Consider the following 14873-nt stretch of genomic DNA (forward strand, 5'->3'; position numbering starts at 1 on the left):
AGAAACAAAGAACTAAGCTGTTTAACCAGCTATGGACGCCAGTTATTCTTCCTTCCCAAAAGTTCACTACTGAATCAGCTGTTACATTCAGTGCTTTGAGGCATGTATGACTGTTGCTGGCTAGGGTCAATGGGGTATCCTCGTGAACCTAAAATTGTAATTCCTTACCTTCTTCTACATAAAATATCTCGGCAAAGAGGTCAAAATAAAAAATGAAAAACTTCATGTTCAAAGTAAGCTTGCATAAACAGGCAGGGGAAACAACTTCCTACACTGCTTAATGCATGGAGGAAAATTACTAGGATCATCTGAGACCATCAAATTTGTGAGGGATGTATGGAGTTTGCAGAAATGGTGTTGAGCCATTTCATTTTAAAAAGTAAAAGTAACACATTTCTCTTTTCCCATTCATTTGATCTGCCCTTTCAAAGACAGACTCTTAAGTAAAATGATTCTCTTAAGATGTCCTCTAGTTCTCTAAAAAAACACATAGTCACAAAGGGGAGGAAAAAGGGTTCCCTACTCCAGCATAACCCCTGACACCACTTTCTGTGTGAATTCTAAGGTTAATTGTTAATCTTGACTCTTACTTAGTCATAACTTAGGTTTTAGTTAAACTGTGCCCTCAATATCTGCTTCTTCCTGTATTGACTTTTCAAATGAGCTAACAAGGGATTTGTGATAAATGCACATAACTTACCAAACCTCAATGGTACATGATCTGAAAGTAGCTGACTTTATCAGGAGTTGTGATTCCAGAAGGAATAGCCTAACTTACTGAAGTAAGGAATCACAACTGTGAATCCTTGACTATTTTATTCTTGTTGTTTTTAAGTATAGGTTTTGTACAGTATGCTATAAACTATATTGCCAAAACAATTTCATTTCCCACCTTTTGGGGAAAACCTTGCTTAATAAAAACGTTTGTTGGACTGCATTTTTCATTTATTCTTACAATGACTCTTTGGGTTAATGCAAAATTGCCAGGTGGAAATAGTCACAATCATGGACACTAGCAGCTGAATGAGGGTGAGCCTAGGTATGGGTTAATTAAGGAAGGTCAAAGGAAAAGAAAGCTCATGTTCACTGATCTCTTACAGCTCTCTGCCTTGCCTTCTTTCTCTGCATTCTAATCTGTTTCTGTAAATACTAAGGCACTTTGCCTATCAGGGGTGAAAAGAATCATTGTAAAGAACAAAAGAACTTTCAGCTTTAACTCCTCTGCAGCCATATTTGGGTGCAGGGTGAGAAAATAGTTAGGAAGAGGCGTTGTTGAAAATGTAAGTCTTGCATCTCTCCTAAAAATAGTAATTATACAGTGTCTGTTCTCTGTGTCCCCTTGGAATCATCCATGATTACTCAACCGTCAGATTCTCTAGGAATAAAGCCAATCTGCTATAATGTATACACACAAAAGGAACTTTTAAACACATCTGACTTTTTTGAATTACGATTTTATACTGTATTAATGAAAAGAAATAATATAAAAATAAAAGAAAAATGGGAGACGTGATAAGTAAATTAGAACTGATGAAAAGATTTCTGCCCATTTATTCTTCACCAGTGACTGAGCACAAAGAGAGCTCATAAAAGAAACTCTGCAGCTGCTTGAAGTGAGCCCACCTTCAAGGAACCCACAGGGAAAATTCATTTCTAGGAGAGCCTCTCACAACATGGGTTCATAATTATCTGCAATGAACTCTCTAAAAATGATCTCACTAGATGAGGTTCCATTGCCTAAAAGGTAACGCTGTCATTAGTCTTTCCACCAGCTGATGCGCTGGTGCCTATAGGATAACAGAGAAACATAAAGCATTTGGCAGCAGATTCGATGCTGTGAAAGTCACCACACCTTCACACCTATCCCATAACTTGCTTTGCACTGGCAAAGGTGACAAAAGGTTTCCCTCTATCCCTGCAGAACATAAGCTCTGTACTCTTTTAAGGCCCTCTATACCTAGTCAGAAACAACTTTTCTGAGGTTATTTTTCATCTTAACGTCTTGTGTAAGATGAGATACATATTCCTCATGAATCCAGTCAGAAATTAATTAAACCAGTTAATTGACATTGTGGAAACCAAGGAAAAAAGATGAATAATTACATATTTTAACTGTTTAACAAGTATTTTGTGCACACTGTATACATCAGTCTAAACACCCTGAAGGCAATCTTAGTCTTATTTATAGGTCAAAGATATGACAGTTCCACTTGCCTCAACTTCATCTGATTGGCAACGGACATAAAATTTGCTAATTTTAGAGAAACAGAGGGCTTTCGATTTTCACTTTTAGTACTTCTATATTGTTTGAATTCTTCAGCAGATTGTACTGCTCCACTACTTATGTAATTAAATGAACATTTTAAAAGTCTTTAAAATTAAAATTGTTTAAAAATAAACATTTTAAGAGAAAATTTGTTAGGACATCATTAGCAGTGGTTGTTTATAGCTGTTAGGTCCATGAGTGACTTTCATGCTTTGTACTGTGGTACAAAGCATAAGATACAAATGATCAATAATTCACAAGCATGTTTATATGATTGAAAAAAATAAAATGTTTGCATCACAGAAGAAAACTGGAAGCTTCATGAAGAAGGTATACACTAACTTTCATTAGTTTTTTTTCCTACTTCTTAATAGGTTTTCACATACAGTTTACATTTATCTATCTAGGCAGATATCCAACCCATCAATAAACCTATATATTGACTCCTAATTTTCTAAACAAGCTATATCATACAAATTTTCTTCTTCAAAAGTTCATTTCTAAAGCTTTCTAATTATGAGTCAGTAATTTTACTCTGATTCACCTTTGTGAATTACGAGGTCGTCTGATTCAAATAAAATAGAAACAAAGTAATAATTAACAATAGTCAAAAAATTTCAAAATGGTCCTCCTGCATCACTCATGTTATTTAGGAGTCTAATGAGGGAAGAGGGACAAGATTTGGATACAAGCAAATGGAAGGTGATAGAAGAAAGAATGTATAAAAGATAAGGAGAATAAAAAATATCTGTGTGGAGGAGGGGGAGAAGATCAGTCTAATTCAATTGCATGAAACTGTTTTCACAGATCAGAAAGTTTGGATATTGTTAATTTAATACAGTTCAATCAAGTAACTGCCAAACTAAGGATAAGGGAGGGGATGAAAGACTGAGAAGGAAATCAAGACAAAAGCTATTTAAAGCCCTCTTTCTACTTGACCCCTGCTTCAATGTGTTACAGAACTGATGAGAATCTTGCAAATATCTCATAAGGAATTTCACTCTTCACATGTCCAATTATATGTCAGTGTTCTGAGAAGAAGGAAGAGATGAATGTTTCACATATTTACCTTCAAGATGGGAGCCATAAAGACTGACAGACCAGTCAGAATAAACACAAGGGTTCCAGTGACTCTTTGTTCCCTGAAACCAAATCAAAAGATTACCAATCTACCTCTTGTCTTCATAAACATGCTCTTGTCTTTTCACCTTCAAAAAAAACAAAAAAAACTACACATTGACAAAATCAGTGTTTGGCTAAAGCAACAAAGGTGTTGGTATCACGTAATTAGTACCTCAAGGATGGTGTATAAACTCAACATAACTATAAAAAAAATCTTAAAGTGATTGCAATATGTGATTTGAATTCATGAAGAAAGAAGTAATCCTGCTAAATCTTTTGCTCCTTTTAGAATCAAGAAAGAAAAATCACTCGCTCTTGGTCCATCAATTACTGGCCTCTTTGAAGACCTTATTTTTTAAAGCAATTTATCCTCTTGTGTAATTACCCTTACACCTTCTTTCATAGGAGACAGATACTACATTGTCCCATATTCTAACTAACAAACAGCTCAAGGAAATTTCATTAGCACAATAAATCACATCACTCTAATTTCCAAATCTACAACAACAAAAGTACTTTTCAACAAATATAATTCCCATCCTACACCCCCTCCCCCACCCCCCCAAAAAAGAATCACCCACTGTTTTGGCGTGGGAAACGATGGCTGTGTCATGTGAGCTCTCTACCCAAGCACTTATGAGCAGAGTGTGCAGTAAAAAGTGCTCAGCAGAGTATGAAAACCTTCTACTCCTGCCCTTCACAGCTACCCAAACTGACCAGTGGGAGGTTAAAGTTGTTCAGTGTTTATGGGGACAGAAAATGAATTGGAAAATAACAATATCTTTCCCTTTACAGAATCTTAAAAGGCATAAGCAGACTCAAGAGTTTTAGGGCCTTCACACATGACTGTGATACAGTAAACACTGCAGCACCAAAATCACCTGCATGTTGAGGAAAGAAAGTAATCCGGTTGTGTTTTTATGTTGCAACATTTAGCCTTTTGAAAATCCATGAAAATGATATATCATGAGGTGTAAACTAAAAAAATCACTGAAACCTCTGATGAAAATTTAGTCCTCTCTGGAACAAAAAAAATACACGAATAAATTAATCATCACAAGCCCTGTCTCCTCCAAATCTGCCCATTTCCTTAAGATTGCTACATAGATGTGTGCACAGCATGTTTTGGGGAGTCATTTTCCTCTGAGTTAACACACCTCACTCCTAGAAACTTTGGTTGTTCTCCAGGCGCAGAAGTCTCTGTCTCCATTTTCAAACTGTCGATGTGAGCAATGGAGATGACCGTAGCAGCTACATACCACGGAAGAGCCATGAGGGAGCATATCACCATGAGGATGGCCACCCAAAAGAGATCCAAGTGATACCCTGCTCCTTTCTGTAGAAAGAGATAACAAAACCATGTGAAGAAAAGACTCATATTCGCTATCTAGTCATATTTCCAGAGGGGAATTAAGATGACCAAAGGAAACCGACTTACTTTGCTTGGTAAGTCAAACTCCTTGAAGGAAGGGACTTTATCTTCTTTGTACTATTCCCCCTAACAATTAAACATACAGCTGCCTCTTACAGCTGCTATGTTAGAGACCTTCTCTACTATAGCGTTGAATAATTGTCTAAGACTTAAGTCAAAGATACACTTATTATTTGTTTATTCCTAACCTCTCTGTATACAATTTTTTAATCAGAACAATGGAGATATATATGCCCACTCCATAGAGGAATTAAGACCATTCACTGAAGTAACAAGAGGCAAAGCATCTTGTAGCAATTTAATCTGCAGTTGTTAATGTCATAGGTGCTTAATAAACGCTGATAGCGGCAGTAGTGGTACTGGTTGTTGTTAAGATAAACATAATAAGCACCTTGAAAGCAGGCACCCTGCCTTCTCTGCTGGACAGCACTGAGTAGTATGCTGTTCATCAACTTACATAAGGATCCGAAAGCAAGATTGAGAAGGTATGTAGGCCATTTCTCAGCTTTCATAATATATGAAAGTAAATGTTTAACCATCTATTATATATCATCATTAAGGTAATAAACACTCCCTTAATCAGAATAGGCCGATTTCAAACATTGCCCAATGGTCACAATAACATTTACTGACTAGAAGAGCAGACAATGTAACAAAAGGTCTAGCTTTTTTACTCATGAAATAAATATTGTTAAATGTGTCCACAATGTTATTCTATGGTTCTGTTTCTTTGCTCTATTTATGAAGAAATCAAATACTTGATACCCCTACGGAGCCTGAGAAAATAGAGCAGTCCATTTTCACAGCATGGAAGCAGCAGTGCCAAGAGCCATAATATGACCAATCCAAGGAATAAAGAGGCTGGTTTTAAAAAATGAGGATGTGATTTACACTAGGAACCTGGTGACTGTTATCATTCAGATCTTGTTACAGTTCGTCACAACACTGCTCTCCTCTCACTGAAATGCCAAGATTTCACCCCTGGCTCGCACACATGGATCTAATCATGTTCTGAGAACTCATCACAGGCAAGCGGAGCTGGTACAAGAAAGAAAAGCATGTATTCACCTAGCCCAGGCTTGGCTAAAAACAAAAATCTACTTGGGATTATGAATATAGGTTAATATATATTCATAAAACCAGTTATTTTCAGGAAAGCATGATAGCTTGAATTGAGAGTGGTGCAAGGCAGAGGAAAGGAGGGCAGAGGTGGGATGAGCTGAAATAAATTTGTTCAATAATGACTAATGAGGTGAATACCATGATATATCTGAGATTTCAGTCATTCATTCTTTCAATAAATATTGACTGACAACTTAGTACCATGCTGGTGACACATCTGTGAATAAAACAGACAAAAAATCTTGCCCTCATAGAGTTTCCATTCCACTGAGGGAGACGGCAATGAATACCACAAAAAAGTAAAATATGCAGCATCTCACATAGTAATAAGTACTATGGAGAACTATCAGAACCTAGGCTTGTAGGACGAGTGTAATGGGAAACCACTGGAGGGTTTGAAATGGAGGAGGGTCATGGTTTGCTTATGTTCTAAACACACTGGCTGCTGTGTTAGGTAAATAGGGAAAGGATAGTAAGACTACATAACCATTGGAAGAAATTGTGATGATTAGAACCAGAGTGGTGGCAGTGAAGATGGTAAGAAGCGGCTGGGTTCTGGCTATACCTTAAGGTGGAGCCTACAGAATTTTCTCTCTCCTGCCTGTTTGTGTGTCTAGAACCTCACTATGGAGCATTCATGATCTGGCCTCTGTTCACATCTGCAGCCTCATCTTTCATCTCTCTCCAGATTGGATCCTGTGCCACCACCACTTTCAACCACCTGCAATGCCTCATATGTGTTTCTTTCACTGATACCTTTTGTGTGTTTGCCCACATAGCCTCCTCTACCCGGAATAACCTCTACTCTTCCTTTGTTCTTTCTCTCGCTCAGTCCTATTTATCCTTAAGACTTCAATTAACCCTCACCTTTTCTGGTAGGTTTTCCTGCCTCAACCTAAGTGAGATAAGTAAGTCAAGTTGGGTTAGTTCTCCTCCTTTATGTTTCCCTGTTTTTCATTTTACGCCTTCCTCTATCACAGCCCTCATCACACTAATTCTGAAATTATATATGTATTCATCTGTCTTTGACATTAGAACGTAAGTAACATGAGGACCTGGACTGTATCTTATTTTCTCTGTATTCTGAATACCTTAGCAGAGTGCATGATGCACAGCTGATTCTCAATAAATGCTTATTTTTAGAAAAGGACAAATAGCATGCATATACTCCCCTTATTGGCAACTGTAAACTCTTATTTAGCCATGAAACAAATGTAAAACTTTATTGTTAATTCGCAGACATGAGAAACATTTGTGGGGAGGGAAAAAGGAGAAAAACAGTAGAGACATCACAGAATTTTTAAGCCCTCTTTAGACTAAATCACTGAAGTCCATATTAGAAGTACCAGCAGGATAATAATGAGCAGAATCCATAAATCGTGTTACCAAAAAACCTGTAGTAACCTAAGGATATGCACACTAGCCAAATGAATGGGTCAAAAGAATAGCTTATGTAAAAAAATCACCCATGTTACCCTGAGTCATCTTGATGCTTTCTGGATCTATTTTAACTAAAACAAGTTTGAGTTATATATGTTGAAGACTAGCAAAAAGGGCCCATATGAAAGAGGGTGAAATGAAGATTTTAGATAATGGACTATAAAGGTAACTATATATAAGCATCAGAATAAACAAAGGTTCTGAGATAAAATAATAAGAGATAGACAAGTATTCTGCTCCCCTTGACACCACTGCTTTGAGATCGAGAACATCCTGGCTAACGCAGTGAAACCCCATCTCTACTAAAAAAATACAAAAAAACCTAGCCGGGCGAGGTGGCTGGCACCTGTAGTCCCAGCTACTCAGGAGGCTGAGACAGGAGAATGGCGTAAACCCGGGAGGCGGAACTTGCAGTGAGCCGAGATCCGGCCACTGCACTCCAGCCTGGGCGACAGAGCAAGACTCTGTCTCAAAAAAAAAAAAAAAAAAAAAAAAGTCTTCCTTCTCCTCAACCACAGTGGACTTCTTTATGTTCTTAAGGGGAAGGGAAAATGACCAATGTGACCTGAAGGTCCTACCTGGTCTGCCTCTACCTCCCCTCCAGCCTCAACTCTCTCATTGAAGCCACACAGGATTATATCAATCACCTGTTCTCACCAAGTACCTCCTTTTGTAAGGCCTATGCATACACAGTGATTTCTTTGGGTGTCCGAAATAGTCCTCCCAACCAGCCTCATTTAGCTAATTCTTGCTAACATTTTAGGTCTCAATATAAGTGCCATCACATTAGGGAACTCCCTGCACTCTCTCAACATACCATCTTCTTCTCCTTCACAGCATCAGCCACATTTGCAGTGCCACATTCTGCATAATTATGTGAATTGTGCCTCTCTCTCTCATAGTTCCATGAGGACAGGAACCATGTATGTTTTTGTTCACCATCAAACTAGCACTTAGCACAGTGTGTACCACAGAGTAGATACTCTAGATAAATGTTTGATGGATAAATGAATAAATGCTAATTCACTCATTCAATGGCACTCTGCTAGACCCTAGAGGTAAAATTATAAATAATACAGTCCTTCCCTCCAGTAGTTTACTGTAATGGTAGAGCTGGTCAAAACACCAGGTGTTTATAAAACCAGTGTTAAAGTACGGATGAATTCAGGGTGCTGAGAAAGCATCCAGGAGGGGTACCCAACTCAGCACAAAGTCAGGGATGGTTTGCATGGGGGGTAGTATTTAGGTTGAGTTCTAAAATATGAGCCATAACCAGCTCAGAGATAAGAAGTAAGTGAAAAACTATGCAAAGCAAGTTGCCATTCTAAGAAAATGAAATAAATTTGCTGCACAGAAGAAGATGGCTAGAGAAGTTAAGAACTTTTATGTTTTGCTAAAGGCTTTGGGATTTTTTTATCACAAAAGCAATGGAAAGTCACTGAAGGGTTTTAGGCAGGCAAGTGATATAATCAGATTTCTATTTAGAAGGATGGTTCTGTTGGGACTATAAATGGTATATTGAGAGTGGTCAAGATTAGAGGCAGAGGACAGACACGACAACACTGTCATAATCCAGGCTTGAGAAGATGCAGTTTAAACTAAAGGAACAACATTGAGGAGAGTTTATGGACAACGAGGTCAAAGAGAAAAAAGTGATAAATTTATTTTGTCAAATTTCAACATGCAAGGCTTACCATGTCTAGTACAGTGTCCGACACATGCTAAACTCTGGAGACACATTTGTTGAACAGAATGGTAAAAGCTATGCTTCAAATTCATGTTGCCCCAAACTATTGCCATGAGACCCAAGAAGCAAACGGTTATGTCAGAGAAGTTGTTTCTGCAAAACCACCTATATATGTTAAAAACAAGCCACTTCTAAGATGTCCCTTTGAGTTAAAAGTATCTGAATGGCTAGATTTGAATGGAATAAAAATAATATTCAAATACTGGTCCTTTTTATATAAAGAATACTGCAAGAAATATGGAAAACAGTATTTTTCAAAAATAACATATGAAACTTTTTATCTGTTCTGTACTCCTCCTCCCCACTGCCATTACCTTTTTCAGATTCTCATCCTTTCTCTCCTGGATTATGCAGCAGCCTCTTCCCACCCACCTTCCCCTTCCACTCAGCTCCCCCCACCCACCTCCACTCTTGCTCCTCCCCCATCCATCCTTACTGCTGCCAGACTGAGTGTTTCAAATGCAATTCTGATCCATCAAGCCCAAGCTGGATGTTGCTGAATAGGGGAGGCCACAGGCAGATGAGAAGGCCGAAGAATACAAAGCCTCCCTTTCCATGCTCCTACATCTAAAACTCTGAGGAGGCCCTCAAGGACTCCAGAATCTCTACCAATCCCTCAAGGTGCCTCGCACATTCTGTGCGCCTGCACTTTCCTATGTGTCACTCTTTGAATTGGGATTCTGCTTCTACTCCTTGACATTTGTTTAAAGTCATTCTCTCCTTTCAGTGCTCCATGCAAATTCCCCTTCTTCCTTCACACCATCCAGCAACCAAACCTCAGCCCTCAATGCTGCTCTCACCACAAACGTCCCTGTTTTTCTCTTGTCCCTGACAACCCACTCTCCTCACGAACGAATCTTTTTTAAAAATCGAAATCATTATATGCCACTTCCCTGTTTAAAGTGATTCCTGTTTCACTTAGAATGAGAAACTAAATGCTGTAAAATTATCTTTAAGTTTCTACATCAGAGCCTCCTCCCAGAACTATTTTGCGCCCATCTCCACTCCCAAGAGACATTTGGCAATGCCTGAAGACATTTTTGGTTGTCACAGCTGGAGGGTGTAAACGCCTCTACTGGTGAGAGACTAGAGATGCTGATAAACAGCCTACAATGCACAGGAAAGCTACCACCAACAAAAAATAATGTCCAACTGTCAATAATGCTGAAGTTCAGAAACTTTGTTCCGTGTGACCTGGCCCCATTAACTTTGACCTCATCTCAATGAATTAATTCCCCAAGTTTCAGTCACAATGGCCTCTTATACGTTTCTCAATACGCCAAGCTCCTTCCCACCCTGGGCCTTTTGCATTTGCTCATCTCTTTGGATGGGAAATGATTCTTTAATAAATACTCATTGAACACCTATCCTGTGCTAGTAGGCTCTGTGTTAGATAAAACAACAAATAAGACAGAATACTTGCCCTCTTAGAGTTTACAGATTATTAATTGAGGGCAGACATGAAAACAAATAATTTAATGTACATGCAAGGTACAAGGCACAAAGAAAGGCATAGTCAATTCCAACCTTGGTGTTGTAATAGACAGGTGGTGAATAGGGAAAATCCATTAAACTCCTTCAGGGCACAGACTGCAATGTAGAACCATTTTTATCTTCAACATCTAACACAAGTGTTCCATACCTAGCAAGCACTCACAAAATGCTCAAAAGGTTAAATATGCCCTTTAAAGTTTAAAAGACTTCTTGTTTCCATGAATACAAACCAAACGGTTGTTCTATTTTCTGAAACTGGAGATTATTTTAAGTACAAGGAGAGAAAGTGAAACTTTATTTCCTTTTGAAATTGTATATGCTTTACTAATACAGAGTAGAAATCATTTAGGAATAAATCCACAGAACTCAAAATCTATGAAAGAAAAAGACTAGCCTAGCAGCCTACAGTTTACATGTGGTACATAGCTGATAAAAAAGGAGAGGTGAGGAGCAGTACACACTAGGACATGCAGGGACAGAGAATAGACATTCATGCTAGGGGCCCACAAAGATCGAGACAATATGCTCATTTATGGGGACATTAAGAGCCATGACATGGTACCTCCCACCAAGGGGCTCAGAATTGAAGAAAGGGACACAGACTTGTACACAAATTATAATGCACTCTGAAAAGAGATTCAAAGAGGTTTGGAAATGATAATAAAAAGTACAGATAATGAAGTGTTAACTATGTCTAGAGTAAATTCACAAAAACTCCCTGCAGTGATGACATCTAAAGAGGGCTTTGACCAACATAAGCACACACTTTGAGAAGTGGAGAGTTTACATGTTTTGCAGTTATCATCTCTCGCACACAGAGTAACAACTGAGAGCCATGTGGGCCAAAGAGAATACAATTCTCCAACATGTATTTATTGAGTCTACCATATGAAACAGGTGGGCCACATGAGAGCTGAAAAGAGGAATAAAACTGGTCCTGACCTTGGAAACAAAAAGGGATGAGGTAATTATACAAAATACATACTGTAAAAGACATATGTGACCTGTGCCACAGAGTAATACAAATATACTAAGAGCAAAAACAAGAGAAATATAAATTACATTAAAGGTGAACGCTACACTGAGAAGTTTTTGTAGTTGAATTATCTTAAAGGATGGAGAGGATTTTGAAAAACAGCAATCATTAGGAAGTAGGGAGAAGAGCTTTCTGGCTGGAGTACCTAGGAGAAGAAACTGTCAGGCTTAAGGAAACCTCCACTGTTCACTTGACTAGAGCACAGGCTAGCATTTGAAGAAAGCCATTTTAAATTTAGGTTGTGGTCCTCTGGCAAAGAGTCTTAAAACCCAGGCTAGGGCAAATGGAAGTTCTTTGAGAGGTAAAGATTTAAAGGGGTCAAAGTGGGAAAGTTTAAAAACACAGGACTGACATACAAGAACAGCACTTTTTAAAAAATGAATGCTTTTGGAATGAAGCGAGGAAGACTGGTCATTAACCCATGGCTAACCCTTTAGAAGAGTGTAGGTACAAAATAAAAGGACTGAGTCTATAGGGTTATGAGAGTAGAAACAGAAAGGAAAAATGAAAATAGGGCAAAAATAGGAATTTGGGAGTTATCAAAAAAGAACACCCTCAAATTAAGGGTTTTTACCATAAAAGATATCAGAGCAAATTGGTTGCCACAACCACCTCATATCTATTTCTAGATAGCTATCCTAAATTATTTCTCCCTCCCACACCCAATCTATAACACTCTTGAAATCACTTTCTTTGTGAGAAGTATCCCTGGCTTTGCAGTATGAAGCTCAGAATCTATTCCTGCTTCTGCCAATGACTCAGGGAATGACCTTAAAGAAGTCGTGACCTTGCTAACCCTGGCTTGCTTTTGAGCACTCTGCAGAGCTAACGCAGGGCATAACCAACCAAAATAATGGCCAAAGAAAGCCAAGTGCCTTGGCGTTCCTACATCAATACTGAGCTGTTCAGCAGAGTGGAAAGGTGGATCCCATCCCAAGCAGAACAGACAGCCAGAGCTACTTGACCGGAAGCCAAAGCAAATGCCACCCAAAAACATGCTGTTTTTAATATCACAATGCTTCCATCTCTCTCAGTTTCACCTTTCTCTTTTGAATCAATTTCATAGCAGTTAAGGCCCTTTACAATTTTAGACAGAATCTCCAGTGTTCACATTCCACAGCTCTCCTTTCCTAACAAAATATGAACAAAACAGTTTTCAGAGTGAGAAGCCTTTGATTCATGATGAAATGGTCACTGGTATCATTAGACTTGTGACAAAAGACTGACACCTATTCCATAACTCTCATTATTCAAAAGAATGATTTCAAGTGGCAATTCTGAAGGCGATGAAAACTTATTTTTTATATATTCAACTCTTATTTTAAGAGGCAAACCCTAATAAAGCTTGATTTTCTAATGTTTTCTACTGAGAATAAGGGAAAAAAGGTCTGTATTTTATCATTCCTAAACTTCTGAAATTCTAAATTCTGAATTTTATCAATAAGAAAACATAGTGAGTAAAAATTTGTAGGCACTTATTTACCTCCAAAGACACAGAGTAAATCCAGCCAACTGTAGATCATAATTAAGAATTTGTTTGCAAATTTTTTCAGAATAAAAATATATTAGTCAACATCCATTTCAAGGCTTTGGTAAACTAAACCAACATCAAAAACCCTCTCAATACAGAACATCTGAAAATGCTCAAAAAGACACAGAAAATATATTTTAGAAACTATGGCTTATCCACTAGAAAGAGGAACAATTGGATACAAAAAACAATAGCCACGTGAAGAAGCAAATCCTTGGAGTCAGCAAGCCCTGGAGCCTGGAACTGCCCTGAGCGACACCGTGCCAATCCTTGGCGGCTTAGGGCCTGAATTAGAATGACCATCTGAACTCTTGGGACAGAGACCAATTCTCGGGCTCTGTGGGAGAGGGCAAAGATGGGAGATACCACCCAAAATAAAACTAGTACACTCTAAACATGGCATACTCAGTTGGCCAATCAAAAAAAAAATTACCCCACAGAGAAAGATAGTGAGAACACATGCCTCTCTCAGCCTTGCCATTGGGTATGATGCCAAAAGAAGGGAAAAGAAAGAAAGAATCTCCCAGCATAGGGATATTCCTAACCACAAATCCACAACTGGGTTTAGAGCTGGAATTCACATTATCTCTGTGACCTCGAAATTCCTAAGCCAAACTTCTTGTAGCTTAAAGTTATCTGGCCTTTTATAAATTAGTCTTGGGCTTCTCTCTCTCTCTCTCTCTCTCTCTGTCTCTGTCTCTCTCTCTCTCTCTCTCTCTCTCTCTATATATATATATGTATATACACATACAATATCAAAATTATATCTCCTCAAGCTTCTAGATCCAATGGCCAATTTAAAGGAAGCACAGAGGACAAAAGAATATGCTTAAATGGGCCAGGCATGGTGGACCATGCCTGTAATTCCAGCACTTTGGAAGGTCAAGGTGGGCGGATCACGAGGTCAGGAGTACAAGACCAGCCTGACCAACACGGTGAAACCCCGTCTCTACTAAAAATACAAAAATTAGCTGGCATGGTAGCATGCCCTTGTAATCCTAGCTACTCGGGAGGCTGAGGCAGGAGAATCACTTGAACCCGGGAGGCAGAAGTTGGAGTGAGCCGAGATCATACCACTGCACTCTAGCCTGGGCGACAGAGCGAGACTCTATCTCAAAAAAAAAAAAAAAGCTAAAATGATACCACAGGGAAGCAATCACCAAGATCTAGACTATGGCAAATTTTTCAGTACAAATGTAGCAGATTTTATTTTCCAAAAATGGCTGGAAAATATCTCCTATCTTATATGATTTTCTACAATACGACTTTGCCATTCCCCCATTAAAAAGAAGATACCCCCTCACCCCCTTGAATGGAGGCTGCCCCGTGACTATTTTGACCCATCGACTATGGCAAAGTAAAGAAGTAAGGCTGTGCCAGTTGCAAATATAACCATTTAATGGCCTTGCATCTTTCACTTCTTAATTAAGTCAGCTGCCATGTAACAAGTGCAAATAACCCAATATTACCAGAATGTGAGAAGCTCAATGATCTTAGAATTAAGAAAAGTATCTCAGAGCAGTACAATATCTACTCACGGCAGGAGTGGGCATAGGGGGAAAGTCACTTTAATGTAATTTTCCAATTGAATTCACAATCTTTTCTTTCATCATAAGTGAAAACCACTTGGTTTCCTTTGGGAGCACTGATTTCCTGGAGAGATCTGTTCTTTAGTGACAGTCG

At 38.6% G+C, this 14873-nt stretch overlaps 1 protein-coding gene across 4 annotated transcripts in view; it reads right to left on the reverse strand.

Moving 5' to 3' along the window:
* The window catches only part of SLC4A4 (solute carrier family 4 member 4), a 397907-nt gene that overhangs the window by 25229 nt on the left and 357805 nt on the right, over positions 1-14873 (reverse strand). For all 4 annotated transcript variants that reach the window (XM_033214484.1, XM_033214486.1, XM_033214483.1 and 1 more), the window contains exons 19-20: positions 4546-4724; positions 3336-3408 (exon numbers count right to left, since the gene is read on the reverse strand). In XM_033214484.1, the coding sequence (XP_033070375.1) occupies positions 3336-3408; positions 4546-4724 (252 nt within the window). The remainder of the gene's footprint in view (positions 1-3335; positions 3409-4545; positions 4725-14873) is intronic.

Source organism: Trachypithecus francoisi, unplaced genomic scaffold (genome assembly GCF_009764315.1).
Source record: "Trachypithecus francoisi isolate TF-2019V2 unplaced genomic scaffold, Tfra_2.0 Lachesis_group1, whole genome shotgun sequence".
NCBI classification, from domain to species: domain Eukaryota; kingdom Metazoa; phylum Chordata; class Mammalia; order Primates; family Cercopithecidae; genus Trachypithecus; species Trachypithecus francoisi.